At 38.4% G+C, this 15,680-nt stretch overlaps 1 protein-coding gene across 1 annotated transcript in view; it reads right to left on the bottom strand.

The window, feature by feature from the left end:
• Window positions 1-2,991: 2,991 nt before the first annotated feature.
• The window catches only part of LOC122653698 (kinesin-like protein KIN-14C), a 31,357-nt gene continuing 18,668 nt past the window's right edge, over window positions 2,992-15,680 (bottom strand). Inside the window, exons 21-23 of the mRNA XM_043847633.1 lie at window positions 10,073-10,608; window positions 3,402-3,505; window positions 2,992-3,258 (exon numbers count right to left, since the gene is read on the bottom strand). Coding sequence (XP_043703568.1) covers window positions 3,194-3,258; window positions 3,402-3,505; window positions 10,073-10,608 — 705 coding nt within the window. The 3' untranslated portion in view covers window positions 2,992-3,193. The remainder of the gene's footprint in view (window positions 3,259-3,401; window positions 3,506-10,072; window positions 10,609-15,680) is intronic.

Below are 15,680 nucleotides of genomic sequence, written 5' to 3' on the forward strand. Positions count from 1 at the left end.
GCAAAGAAATCTCTCGTTTATTTATTCATTTAATTGTTATCTTTTTGAGTCCTGATTTATTCTTTGATTCTTTTGCTCGCCCTCGAATAGTTCATAGCCTCATATTCTATCAACAATTGCAAACCCAGCTTCCCTCACAGGATGGCATTACTGTGTGAATGTCTCTGAGAGAGAGGGAGGGGTCTACTATTCTATCAAGCAAAAACCAGAGGCAAATCTAAACCACACAGATTGGATTGAGAACTTCGAAAGTATATCTGCTTCAGTTCAGTCACATATACAAGCTCCAATGTCAATAGCATGCAATGTTTGTCGAGGAAGTAACGGAGAGTTAAAAAAGAGAAAGAACTGCTGTGATACCTTGAAGGTTAGCCCTCTGTCTGTAAATGGATCTCATGTTCTTCAAGATCACCCCTTTGCTTCCAGAGAAGAAATTTCAACCTCTAGTCCTTGTTCTGATGTGTTCCATGGAAATCTCATTCTTTATTTTGCTCCATCTCATAATGATTGTGGCCAAGGTGCTGCTTGTTGTAGCAATGACAATGATCATACTAGAAGAAGACCCTTAACCCAGGAAGGGTTCTTTCAGATAACATTACGAGGAAAACAATGTAAGTAAATCCGGCTATGATTGCCAATCGAAGCAAATTTTCAGGTCCCAGACATTGTATAATGTGAACATTTTGTGTAGAAGTCTACTGTTTGCGACATTGTATAATGTGAAGAAAGCTCGTTCTCTAGTTCTCCAGTGGTTTTACTAGATCTCTCTGTTGCTCGAGTTACAGATATTTGTTACTTTTATAGCATGTACTATCTTGTGGCTTTGTTTCTGAAGCACTGGCTCTTGGACTTGTTCACAACATATATCAGTTGTTTATTTCATGGGACTCTGTTCTTGTTACTACCATGGATGATTGTTTCCTGCAGAATGCTAATGAATGGAGCTATCTTGATGCCCCTTGCAACCAGAAGCTGTCATCTCTGTAGCATAAGAGATGCATGATTTTTTTTAACCCTACTACATTGTAAATAACTTGATAAGTATCAACAAATATAATGTTGGTGATTGATCTACCTATTAGTATGTCCACCTTGGTACTTCACCAATTAATGAAAGCATTAGAACTGACAACAGTCCTACCTTGAACATGAACTTATATCAGTTTTAGTATCCAGAGTTGAAAGACAATACAATGAGCTTTCGCTTTGATGTTACGAGGATAATATTCGCCAAGAAGGTTGGATCATACTAGTTACAACTTTTCCTTTCATTACCCACCTCAGGAAGTTGATTGAATCAGGTTCATTGGATCTTCAACTGCAACTGGGTTGCTCTTCATCTGGTCAGCATCACAGATTGTCTTTTCGTTGACGTTGGAGCTGAAAATTATACTAAGAGGATGTTACTGAAATTTGATACTGTATGTATCTTCATGAAGACAACAATTGGAGTATATTTCAATCCTGCAAGCAGTAGAAACTACAAGTACAATTTTATTTCCCTTATTTCTATTGAACTAGAAGGATTTTCAAACCAAGTGGTCTTGAGTCTCTAAGAGTGGATGTCATCTGTAATGTTTGTTCCTTAAAATTTTCTACAGAGGCACATATTGCTGCAGAGGAATGCAAGGGACAATTAGTGGAGAAGGCTGTAATTTCTTCATGAGTATATGTAGACCTTGGGATGTGAGAGAAATAAGAAGCTGACTGAACTTACTCACCATCAGATGAGAAGCATCAAACTCTCAATCATAAAAAAATAACAATAATAATAATAATGCAAAGTCAGTCCAGTGGAAATCCTTAAGACTCTAAATCACAATTGAGTAAATAAGGTTAAACCAACTTCTCTTACCAATGATAATGCTAGTGGAATTAATTCTTCTGAGGTATAATAAAAATACTAATCTGGACAACTAGGCTAAAATGAACAAAAAATTAGAGAAAGTCCATCTCTAGTAAAGTTTAACTACATTTTTTCAAATTTTCTCAGGGATCATATGTAGGATAAAAAGCATCCAGGCAGGTTTATGACAATATAAGGAGGTGGCTATGCATTATTGTTTATTACCAGAAGGGCCTTTAGAAACCTTTCCTGCTCATTAAATTGTGTGGGTGAGCTAGCTAGTCCCCTCGTTCTTAAAAAACAAAAGCAGTCAATTAGTCACCATGGGCACGCAGAGCATTCGCTTGGAAAGATTGTCACATCTTTTCCTAACCACAACATCAAGGCTCATTATGAATCTTTGGCCAGACAGTTCGTAACAGTTGATGAAGGAGCCAATTAATCAAGAAAAAAAAAAAGGGTTGGATCTGAGAAAATTTTTATGCCAAATAATAGGGATCATCATTGTTTTTAATGGAAATTGGAGGCTCTAAAACCTTAAACCTTGCGGTGGCATCTGCGTTGTGGCCTACGAAATGGGTGCTAGGAAGCAACTCAAGCCCAAAGAAGCACAAGGTAGGAATTGAAGGCATTTCTTTCCTTATCCTGGCTCGTCAAAGATAGATTGATAAAGCCCAATAAGGAACGAAGGCACCACCAATCTAGGCTTAGCTCGGCTCATCATGAAGGTAGAAACTGAGTCAGAGCTTAACCACAAGTTTCAGGTCAAGCTAGAGCAGTCGCCAGAATCACAATCTTTTTGAGATATGCAGGGTCTAAATGAGGAATGTATTGCGAGGTGGATTAACTATGTGCCAAGAAATACATTTCCACGTGCCCCTGTAGAGAACAATAAATAAGCACCGCAATCCAGCACAACCACTGTGCACATGTAGTATGGCTCACCAACTCAACCTGTCATATCTTGCTGATGGAGCTGCCTTCTGGACGGTGCATAGTTCATAGCCTGCAGGAGTGAAACTTGGCACCTGATACATTGAGCTGAGTTTCAGTGCCTTACCACCCTTCAAAGAATATAGTGTACGTACTTTGGGAACACAAACACAGAGAACAATGAAGTACACGAAGCCCAGACACAATCAAGAGGAGAAAAACTAATATATTACATGTTGGCATGTAGCCTGCACAAATACAAGGGTGCCCACATAGCAACAAAATGTGGCAGGCAATAAATAAGAATGAGAGGCGAGAAACCTCAGTAGAATAAAATACAAGCTACATGGTGTTGGAAAATCGGTTCAAATCCATGATGACAAGAAAAATTTTCTGTCGGAATGCCTTCTAATTTTACTGCCATCGTTTGGTGGACTTGGCCGTGGAGGGGTTACCACTGGTGGAGATTTTTTTAGAACCTGCCAGGGGCATTCATTAGTAAGCAAAGATGAGGCATGGTCAAATGAGTATCAAATAACCAAAAAGCAAATCCAAAGTGATGGTAGCAAAGTTCTCAATACTGCAAGGATCTATCAGTGTCAAAATATCAAAATGTACATACTTGTTGACACCTTCAAGGTCTCCTTCGATGATGACCGTCGAACTGACCCTGTTTGAACTGGTTTCTGTGCCGGATTAGGAAGTTTGGATGGGTCTGGATTTGACCTGCACTTAGTGATCAAGAACTTTCAGCAAAATAAAATCAGATTTCAGGCTTATTTGTATGGTACAGAAACCATTCATTAGCATGACCAACAATTCCTGTATCCAAGCTAGTGAATCAAAAGAAGCAACATGTAACAACGATTTTGTCAGAATGTTTCCGTATCAAACTCCAGACTTATTTTGATAGTACCGCACAAGTTATTAGCATGACTAGGATTTCCTGTATTAAAGCTTGCGAAAGAAAAGCATCATCATCTGGCAAGGATTTTATCAGAATGTTTCCATAGATCAACTAAATTTCATATTACTCTTGTTGTTACACAGACAGTTATTACAACTCTATTCACTGCAAAGGGGAAAGGAGACCAGCCTCTTCAAGCAGCACTAAAGCTCCCTGTTTCAAGGAAAAAAATAAGCTTATATAACCCAATCACTTATCAATTTATGGGAGGTCGTTTTCAGCTTCTGCGTTTTACAATTCAAATGCTTCCTTACACCAGTACCACACATTATGATATTGGGAGGACTAGACAGTGATAAGAAAGAATTTGAAGTACACTAACCACTAGGTGACATTATAATTTGTAACCCTATCCACTTGGAAGATTAAAATAATATACAATGCTGGATCTCAAAATAGCTCGATTCTAAAAGCAAAACTTCAGTTGCATTTTTCTCATTGAAAAACATAAAATATAAAAGCATGACGAGCAGTGGTCACTAACCATAGCCTTGTGCATGCCATCAAGGGAAAACAAGATCACAAGTGAAGAAGTTGTACTGCCAAAACAATGATGCAGGTAGGACTGGTCAACTGGGCCTGAGTAGGCCTTCTTTTGAGCCCATGTTGGGTCATATGGACCATCAGCTATCTATTTCCGGGACTACTTTTGTAAAGGGCCAGTTTATAAACCCAAATATGTGGGGCGCAAGGCAACTACGAAATTAGTGTTTCTAATTTTTAGTTTCTATTTTGTTAGAGTCTCTATAGGATAGTTTCTATTTTTAAGTTTTAGGATTTAATTCAAGGTTAAAGGAATCGAAATCGGGGTCTAAATCGGCCCCAGCCAATTCCAATTCCAATTCCAATTCCTTTTTGAATCGGGAGTGATCGGTCAAGAAATCAGGCCAACTCGCAGCTTGATACCCCGTTTTGGAACTTGGATGAGAATCGGGCATTTTAATAATAAAAATTTACCAAAAATAAAAATTCTAAAAAACACATCTTCCTCTCTTCTCTCTCCCCAGTCCTCCCTTGCAACCTCACCCTCTCCATCGGATCGACTCTCACCCTCCCCCGATGTCTGCCCCTCTCTCTCTGCGGTACTCCCCCTCCCTCTTCAAGAATTCTTTAGTCCTGAACCTGGTTCTGGTTGGGGTGAGTTGGAACAGAGCATACTCAAGGTGCATCCAAACCCCCAAAGGTCAACAACTCTCTCCTTCTTGTTCTCCTCCTGCCCCCTTTTTGTTTCCCTCTTCCCCTCCTAGCTTCCTTCCCTGCAATTCCCACTACCTCTCTGTTATGTCCACGTGTACTACACGTGAGGGGGTGATTATGTACAATACACCTGCAGACATTGTAGAAGCAGAACTTGCAGGAACACTTGGTGCAACACATAGAAGATCAGAGTTTTCACCATTGCCAATGGGTATCTACTTTGTTATTGGGTTGAGTTTCCCATAAGGGGGAGATTGAAGTATTAAAGTATTGAAGACGTTTGGTTATTGCCTGCCTATATGAGGTTCTACAGTTGGGTTGATTTTTTCCGCTGCTTGATCTTTTCTGCTGCTTGATTCATCTGCTCGCTACCCTAGTTACTTATCTTCAAGATTATCATTCAGAGATTCATCACTGGACAGCAATAGAAGATTGGTGAAAGCTGCCTTTTTTGGAAGACATTCCAGTCCCAATTTGCTGATCAAGTCTGCCCAGGTTTTGAAGATCTATTTTTCAAGTTCTTGAAGGTTTATTTGGGAGCTGCATTCATCTGCCAAGCTGGATTTTGCTATAACTTAGTTTTTTCCCATTTTGCTCAAGTTGGGCATTAGTACCTTGTATGCGCCAACTTGAGAGGGAGTGTTAGAATATGTAATCCAGAATACCATGGGGGTATTCTGGTCTTTTTGCTTATTTGTATAATCCAGCTTGAGGGGGAGTATAGGAATATGTAATCCAGAATACCGTGGGGGTATTTTGGTCTTTTTGGGGTAGTTTTATTCTTCTTATGTTATTAAGTGTAAGTGGGTTATGTGCGTTTTAGGCCCACATCGCCTAGTTTAGTCTCTTTGTAATTTCCCTTCTATTATAAATAGAAGGGCTTACCTATCAATGAAAATAAGTTATTTCCATTCTCTCATTCTCTCTTTCTAACCCACGATTCTGCCAACACTATTGCTGTCCAGAAAGGAAAGGTCTTGTATTCAACATCCTATAGCTCAGGTTGTCTCTTATACTTCACTTTCTCCTTCCTATCGCCTTTGTCCTCTGTTTCTCTTCCTCAAAACTGGCAGGAAGCTCTTGCAGACCCATGGTTGAAAACAACTATGGTTGAATAGATGCAGGCTTTGAAAAAAATGACATGTTGGATTTAGTCAGTCTTGCTCCACATAAGAAGACTGTCAATTGCAAGTGGGTCTCCACAATGAAGCAGAAAGTAGATGGCATAATGGATCGCTATAAAGCCAGGTTTGTTGCCAGGATTTACCCAGACCTATGGGATTGATTATCAGAAGACTTCACTCCAGTTGCTAAGATGAACACTATTCGCATCATACTTTCTTGTGCTATAAATCTGGGATGGGAACTACAACAACTTGATGTTAAGAACGTCTTTCTTCATGGCGAACTTGAAGAAGTGTATATGGAGATTCCCCAAGGTTTTGTGCAGGTCATAAAACTCAAAGAAAGGTATGCAAACTAAAACGAGCATTGTATGAGCTGAAGCAGCCTCCCTGTGCTTGGTTTGGGAGAATTTCACAAGGCTATGGTGTATGTTGGCTGTACCCAGAGCAATATGGATCACACATTGTTCATCAAGCGGTCTGGTGGTAAGATTGCAATTCTCATTGTATATGTTGATGACATTGTCGTCACAGGTGATGATACAAAAGAAATTTCTCATCTCAAGGAATATCTGGGCAAGAAATTTAAGCTTAAAGATCTGGGTCAACTTCGCTACTTCCTTGGCTTAGTCTACTAGAGGATTTTCTCAGTGCAAATATACCCTTGATCTCCTATCAGAGACTGGTATGTTGGGGTGCAAGCCTTCAGATACTCCTTTTGATGTTAATGCTCATCTTTCAAGCAAGGATGGTGAACCTATAGATAAAGGACAATATCAGCGTTTGGTGGGGAGGTTAATCTATCTCTCCCATACTCGGCCAGAAATTCCCTATGTTGTGAGTCTTGTTAGCCCGTACATGCATGATCCATACTCCACCAATATGGAACTTGTGTTTCGTATCCTCCGTTATCTGAAGTCTACTCCAGGAAAAGGGGTTCCTTTCTCTCCCCGTGATCATCTTTAATGTTGAAGCCTCCATAGATGCAAATTGGGCTCGTTCTCCTAATGATCGTAGATCCACAACCGTCTATGACACTTTCGTGGGTGGTAACTTGGTTACCTGGAGAAGCAAGAAACAGGTTGTGGTGGCTATGTCTAGTGTTGAAGCGGAGTTTCGGGCTATGGTCCATGGTATTCGAGAACTATTGTGGCTCCAAAGTCTTTTGACTGATTTGGACGTTCATGTTACTCTTCCTATGATGCTATACTGTGATAGTAAATCAGCTATTTGTATCACTCATAATCCAGTTCAACATGATCAAATGAAGCATGTGGAGATTGATCGTCACTTTCTTAAAAAAGCTGGAATCGGGTCTGATATGGGTTCCATTTGTTTAGTCTGGAACCAATTGGCTGATGTGTTTACCAAAGGTCTCAGTAGTAAAGTTTTCCAACCTATTGTGTGCACGTTGGGCATGTGTGACTTTTATGCACCAACTTGAGGGGGAGTGTTTTAATATGGGTATAAGGGTAGAATTGTCCATAGGGATACTTCTGTGCTTGTACTCCTCTATTCTATTATAAATAAAGCATTGGCTGTGTCTCATTGACATAAACCATATTTCCCCAAACAACACTAGTCAATTTAGGCTACCTTATTAATTAAGGATTAGTTTAGGCCTTTCCTTTTTAGTGCTCGAGTCTGTTTTGGAGTATTTTATATAAGTTTGTAAGGCGATCCAGCATTGTACATGAATTTGATGAATAAAGTTTTGCTCTTGCTTTTGGTTCTGTGGTAATTCAGAATGCTCCTTGTTGTGGTGATTCAACAGGCCCTGTTGTGGTGATTCAAGAAGTGTGAATGGTGGTGAACCCAATCAATACCTTGCAGTAGGAAGCCCAGGTACCATTCTTCTGTTCTTTGATGTTAGTTTGAAGGTTAATAAATTCAATATTCTGTTCTTCCATAACCTGCAATTGAGTTTCGTGCGATATAGCTGTCCTACTCTCACTAGGACTGCTGGAATCAAGGTGATCTACAGTGCTGATTCAAGTTCTGATTTCAACATTCTTATATGGTCAGTATTCTACACACTAATCTGTTGTCAAGTTCTGAATCTGCCGTATGGATACTGCACTCCTACTCAAAGTGGGATTTGGTTCTTGTTACTTTGAGGGCTATTTAATCTCTGATGTTTAATGATCTGTTTCATCTAAACTAATTATCATAGATCATATATCTGATTCCTAGTTTGACTGAATTTGACCTATCTTAGTGTCACTAGGAGTTGTCCACATCAGCAGATCTGACCATTGGATGTAGCTTAGTTTTTCAGCAACTGTTATACCCCTATAAAGGACCACTCGCCCAGCCCTGTGGCTGATCTGAGTTGTTGATCTGGTTTTATGGGACTTCTCTTGAATCTGAATATTTTTCACTGTTATCGATCGATCCTGATTGGTACTGGTTTTCACACTTAAATCAGAACCACATAAGAAAGTTTCAAAGTTTAAGGAGTAGTAAACTCTATAAATATGTGCAATGTAACTATTGATTTGGTGGTTTTCAAAGTGATGTAATTTGAATTCTGGGTGGCTGTTTAGCTAATCTTATAGCAATGTGTTGCTGAAGATTCTTCTTCCTCTTCTAACCAATTTCTTCTCTCTTGTTCTCTTTCAGGTTAGTTTCTCTCTTAGCTCCTCTCTTCTCCTTCATCTATTCTTCCCTAGCTTCTACTTTTTTCCATAAATCCTTAGCCTCTCTCTTTACCCATCGGATGCTCTGTTTCTGAATTAGTTTTAGCTCTTTCTTTTTTGCTCATAACTTCCTATTCAGCACTCCGATTGCTCCCAAACGGCCAAACTTGAGATATCACCCTCAAATATCATTTTCCTCCAGTTCCATTTGAAAGACACCAGTTTAACACATGGTTTGAGGTACCGATCACAGGCCGGTCCCGTATCGGTGGTACGGTATGGACCAAAGGTAAAACTGTCAAAAAACTAAATTTAAAGGAAAACCAGGGGCAAAACCGTCTGATCCAGGCTGATCCGTATCGATCGGTTTCCAGGGCGACCGATCCCCAATCTGATACTGTGCACTTAAACCATGGTTTAACACCCTTTTACACCACCTTCTACCCCCTGCTCTGTTCTATGCGAGAGTTTTTTCCCTCTCTTCTGGCCTAATCTTCTACTATATTCAGTCCTTTTGTTATATCAGGCTACCTCCTCTCCCAACTCTTCAAAAAGATTCAATAGATTCTAGTTTTAGCATTCACCATTATTTGATTTAGTTTTTCTTACATTTATTTTAAATAAGAATAAAATAAAATCTTAGACATAAAATCCTAATCCTGTAACTGTATACAAAAAAATGACTTGAAGATACAGAAAAGAAAAACTTATATTATATAAAATTAATTACTATTATATATAAATTATAAGATAAAAAGGGTAAAATAAATTACATATTTAATTTTAATATAGAATGAAAAGAAAAAAAGATACTCAATTAACCAACCCCTACTCCTAAATCCCAAATCAGGGTTGGGGTTTGTGGGCTACACCAAACAGATAAAGAAACAGAATAAAAGGAATGCCCCTAGAATGAAAGGAGTTTCGTACACAGGTACACCCTTGAAAGGGTCTTACTGCCAAAACAAAGATGTATGACCTTGCACGCGTTAAATACAGGGAAAAAGAAAACCATCTCATATGGCAGAAAATGACAAGGAAAAAGAAAACAAAAAGGTGTTTCTGAAGTGGTCATAAACATTTCCTGGCACAGCAAGAATACAGGCTAGTTTTATTCAGATAAACAAGAAACATGATTCAGTGTCTTGGTCTCATCAGATGGGCAGCTAAAGCTGATCATCACCAATCCATTACTTGCATTAAAGAAATAATGAATGGTAACAGTGCTTTTCTCCAGTACCTTAATGAAAGTATTAGAGAGAGAGAGAGGGTGTTCAGCATTTTATTTGTCTGCAAAATAGTTGCCCAGTAAGCAACCAAACCCTTGAGACAGAAATTGGGGAAACAAAAAGAAAAGTGTACTCACTTCTCTGTGCCCTCAGCTGGCTTTGCACCTTCAGGGAAAAGACTGAACTCAACAACACTTGATATTGAACCATCAGTTTCAGTTCCCATGGACAGGCCACTATCAGATATGTCACTTAATCTCTCCTCAGAGACCGCATCTCCAAACCCTAAGAGCTCAACATCTGCAGAAAAATTTTGTCCTGCATCTGCCACAGCAAGCTTTGACTGACGGAAAAACTCCTTATGGTGCCTAAAGTCATCCATAGATTGCTGAGAACCAGCTTCAGAATGCTTATCACTGTGCTCAGAGGAGTTGTCTTGATCAGATGCTGCTTTCTCAAGTCCTGAGCCTTTCCCACCTGACAGTCTCCGGCTTTGTTGTGCAGCAACCACACTGAGGGACCGTCTGCTTGGAGAGGAAGGCCCATGCCTAAGTGAGCTGGTGCCCCGCTTCTCACCATTGACAGCGGGGGACACCGTTCTGACATCTTTAAGCAGTTGCAACCGCTCTATCTCCTCATCTTTCTTTGCAATTGTATCCTTAAGTGATGCTACCTGAAAAGTCAACACGATTTCAGAAGGTGACTCCTAAAATAGGTTTTGAAAACTAAATAGCAAGATACTATTCTATAAGCATACAGATGCCCCCACGGGCTAAAAATACTCCTAAACTATTTTTAGCAAAGATGTTTTATAATTTCTTTAGTTTGAAGAGAAGGTAATGGATATGATGTATGATATCTCCTTTCTGCCTGGATATCCTTCACAAGTGAACATGATAACATGAGGCAACTTGAAGCTCTAAACATGCATGTCTGCATGAAACAAATGCTGTATATTCTTTCACCACACGTACACAGGAAAGGTGAATATAAAGTACCTGGATGTATGTTTTGCTTCATGTACGTGTACATGGAATAACAAACCAAACATAATGCATCATAACTAAATGGGGTTGGCTAAACAGATCCCGTTTCACCATTCAACAGTTTAAAGACACAATTGTTGTTAACCCATAGCCTTCTTCTCAGGTCACTTTCAGTCACCTACACTCAGCAAGGTTTAGTATCGATGCGCAATTGCGCATCTGTTTTGGCCCGCACCGATACAATAAAGAACCGAAACATAAAATATATTTCTGTATCGAAGTAGAACTACATCAACAGTATCGAACTGATATGGTACGGATATGGATAGAGACAATTCAATCCAGACTGATGCACTTGATGCATAGGCTTCCAAAACCCAAAAATCCCAGTTCTTGAAAGAGAACTTTTATCCTAGTTTTATTTTATTTTTTTTATCAAAACCTAAGTTAAGATCCCATCTACACCCAAAAACAACCTAGAAGAAGCTATTGAACAAACAAAAATTCATATTAAAGCTCATCAAAGTGGAGATTGATCATCGAAGCTGCTGGTTGAATAATGTTAAAATTTTTATTTTTTGCTTGATTCTTAATTTTCTTGCATGTTTTTGCCAAGTGTCACATATAAACTGAAAAACTGACCTACATCTATGGATTATCCTTGAAAAGACCATGAATTTGTGCATCTATTTTTTTATTTTTTCCAAAATCGAAAAATTAGTGAAATTTAGAGAAATAATCAATTTCTTGATTTAAGCAGTACCCTCGATATGTGTTTTGTCTTGCATGAATCTATGGTTCCCATGTTTTTTTTCAATAAAAAATCTATTAATTGCCAGAAATTTTTTTAAAAAAAATTGTAGATAGATAATCTATACTTTTTCAATAAATATGTTCAATAGATAGTCATTTATGATCTTGAATGATTTGTTGACATTCAATTGTTCCCAATCCTTTGAATTATTATATATTGTTGGAAAATTTTTAAAAAAATGTGCACACGTAGGAACTTTTTTGGGTTTTCTCTTCAAATAATATGAATTTGAAAATAAATGCAAAATTAGGTAGATTTGGATAATCTTGAATTATTTGTAACATATAATGTATAATTACATTTGTTGTTAAGAACTTATCAATTACACTTACATATTACTTCAAGATTATTTAATATGTTACTAGTAGAGTAGTACTATGGTTAATGTAAATATACTTAACATATGTTACCTAATACTTAGTAATATGTTCAGTATTTTATACTTACATATTGTTAGCTTGGTTAGGATCATTAGAGTATAATTAAGCTGGCATCCTAATACACAAATAGATTTTAATTTTTCAAATCTTCTTCCTTAATTGCTTCTTATTAACAGGTTTTATATTGCACATGTCAATGAAATTTGAATCAAATAGATGCTGCCAAAATAATGCATAAAAACACTAGTTTTGCATGTATCAAAAGCATATCCATGCATATCCAAGTGTATCTTAAGTGTATCTACCGTCTCTCCAATACAACTCTTAAAATCAGATTTTGGATATGCTGCCCATTTCCGATACTTTAAACCATGCCCCTCAGTTATTTTTAACTAATCTAATGTCCCATTATATCACTCCTCAACAATGTATTCAATGGCCTATGCTGCAAATGATGATACCACCTCAATAAAAGTCACTTTTTATGCCTATATATACGAAGTTGCTTGATTTTTTAAGGTCAAGGGATAAAAATTGCATAAACTCACTTTTGTATTAAATCCCAAATCTCCTTCTTCCTTGATGATGCTGAGGCTTTTATAAGAAACTCTAGGCAATGATTAGTAGTCTACCAATGATGATTATCTTCCCTTCTTGTCTCTTATTATCCACTTTGTTTTCTTTAATATCCCCCCCCCTCTCTCCTTTATACCCTAAGTCACTAGCACATAGTACCAAACACAACAATGTTTTTTTATTTAGACAAGATAGTGAGAATTTCATTAAATAAGCATGAAGAAAGTAATTATAAACTCATATGCTATACTAAGCCTCACAGCCACCAATGGCCATCGAAAAAACTAACAAAAACTTTCCCCTTTACAAGAAGAAAACCCTCCTTTACACAAAACCCAACTCAAACCCTCAGAACAATTAAGCATTCACAAAATCAAATCATCTAAATCCCAAGCCAATAAACTTAGATGGTATCTAGTCTCATTACGTACCTGGATTTGAGGTTTCAATACGGTACACTAAAAAAAATACTGTGTATCAAACCATGTCGATCCATATCAATCAATATGACCCGATATATGGTTGAGATGGCCGATACAGGCAACAGAGCAGTAGCCACTGCCTCCCTCCAGCAGTAGCAGCAGCCACCACCGCCACCGCCCAGCAACAGCAGCAGCAGCCACTGCCGCCACCACCCAGCAGCAGCAGCAGCAGAAGAAGAAGAATCATACATTAGTGGGTCACTGCTGCAAGTTGCCGCTGAAGAGGAGGAAGGAACCTGACTGGTCTACAAATCGACTTGTTTGCCATTGAGGGAGGAAGAAGACACATCTTCAGTCTTCTCAGATTTGATTCGAGCAATGTCCGCCTCCCTTCTATCCTCTTCTTGGGCTCTCAAACCCTAGTCAATAGCAACTCTGTTTTATGTTTAGTAATATGATACTTGCTTATTATACACCAACAAACAAAAAAAGTTTAAGACGGCATCAAGTATACAATGTATCATATACTCTCTTTTTTTTTTGGACTATCCTAATCTAGGGACAATGGCCAACTACAGCTAAGAGGGGGAGGGAAGGCGAAGACAAGCCAACAGATCTACAACTACCAAGGGGGAGGGGGGGAGGAGAAATGGTGCCATAATATGGCACAGTTGGACAAGGAGACTTGAACCCAAGACCTCCTGGGAAGACATGCATGTCAACCGGCAAGCCTCCAACCAACCGAGCTAGCGGCTGTTCACCATATACATTTTTTTTTGTTGAATTATATATCATATACTTATAAAATGATATAATGTATCATATGTACACACAGCAATAATGTACGGTCCAATAAAAAAACAAAGAGGTGAGTATATATATATATATTATACACACACACACACACACACATTTACATATATACATGAGACCAGGGGCATTAGGGTGTACCTGTCCATAAAAATGGGGCCCCATCTGATTTGCCACATGTTAGATTTTTAGGGCTGTTTAAGTAAAGCTTCCTAAATGAAACGTGTAGGAGACTGTTACCTTAATAATTAATAATATGCTAAGAATGTTTATATTTAAATGCTTAGTATGTTTCTTATTACTTCTCAATTATTAATAGGTTTGATAATTGTACTTTCCATTGAGAACTTGAATAAAAAAAAAATGTTGTGGATGGAATTTAAATCCTCTTGACTTATGGTAACATGCTTTAGTGATGAGACCATTATATATTGTTTATTTATGTTGTATTATGCTTAAAAAATGTTACCCATCCTCTTGTTATCCACAATAAAGCTTACACAAGTTTCTAATGGACCATCCTCTTCAAATCAGGTTGTCCATTGTAAGTATCTCTTCTCAAGCACCCCAGCCCATACGAAGAAGCAAACTCTCAGCAGAACACACCTATTCCAAAATCACCTTAAAATATAATTTTACTGAAAAGTTTCCCCTATCACCATTCCCCATACCCTAATATCGACCCCACTTCTTTAGTGTTGGCACTCTCCAATTCTTGCATTTACTGCACCACCCGCTCCACCTCCCAGTCCTTCAGATTCTGTCTGAAATATGGTGGCCACACCCGTCTTCCCTCCACCCACTTTATATACTCATCCACCATCGCATCACCCCTCCCTGCAATTGAGAACAAATCAGAAAAACAGATCCTTTAATGGTGCTTTGCTACACCAATGGTCAAACCAGTATCTCATCCTCTTCCTGTTCGTAACACAATAATGCATTCCGCCTCTAAATACCCGGGAAATCTTCCAAATCCCCTTCCACACACACACACACTGTTGAATAATGTAAACCAGAATACCGTGGGGGTATTCTGGTCTTTTGGGGTTTTATTATGTGTTTTATGTATTGCTTAGCTAAGTTGGCTAAGCTAGGGGTGTTTTGGTCATTAGGATGTAATTCTTAATGCTATTATATAAGGCTTGCTTGATCAAATCGATCATTCAAGCATTCTCCCAATTTTCTGTTTTGTTAACATGGTGTCAGAGTAGGCAAGGGTCACGGTATCGAGTCCCCCTGGGAGCGGGCAGGTGTTGAAAATTATTTATCCACCCGTCTCCCCCTTTGGATAGTCCACCGTGTTAGAGCTCCTGTTTGATATACATATTGTTTCCTCCCTTTCCTACAAGGTCAGCCTTTTAGAGGAAGTAGTTCCAACACACCATAAGACCTGTTCACATCTTGTGTCTCCCAATCCCCTCTTTCAATCCATACTTTACTGAAATCACAACAATATCAATCAGCCTATTACAAGCAACACAACCCCATTAATTGGAGATGAACTTCTGAAAACCAACTTTCTACCCTTTTACTTCAATGGTTCAACTTGTTCAATCCAATCAACTAGCCCATAAATAACCATTTGAATCCAATCAACTAGTCCCATGAGTAATCATTCAAAACCCTTCTAATTGATTCTAATCCAATTTTTCTTTCGAATGAAGAAATTGATAAAACAGAACAACCTCACATGGAAAAGGCCTTTAGCCACGCAGAACAAACTGAAAACAAATACCAACAAGGACCTACAAGGA

This window comes from Telopea speciosissima, chromosome 3, assembly GCF_018873765.1.
Source record: "Telopea speciosissima isolate NSW1024214 ecotype Mountain lineage chromosome 3, Tspe_v1, whole genome shotgun sequence".
NCBI lineage: Eukaryota > Viridiplantae > Streptophyta > Magnoliopsida > Proteales > Proteaceae > Telopea > Telopea speciosissima.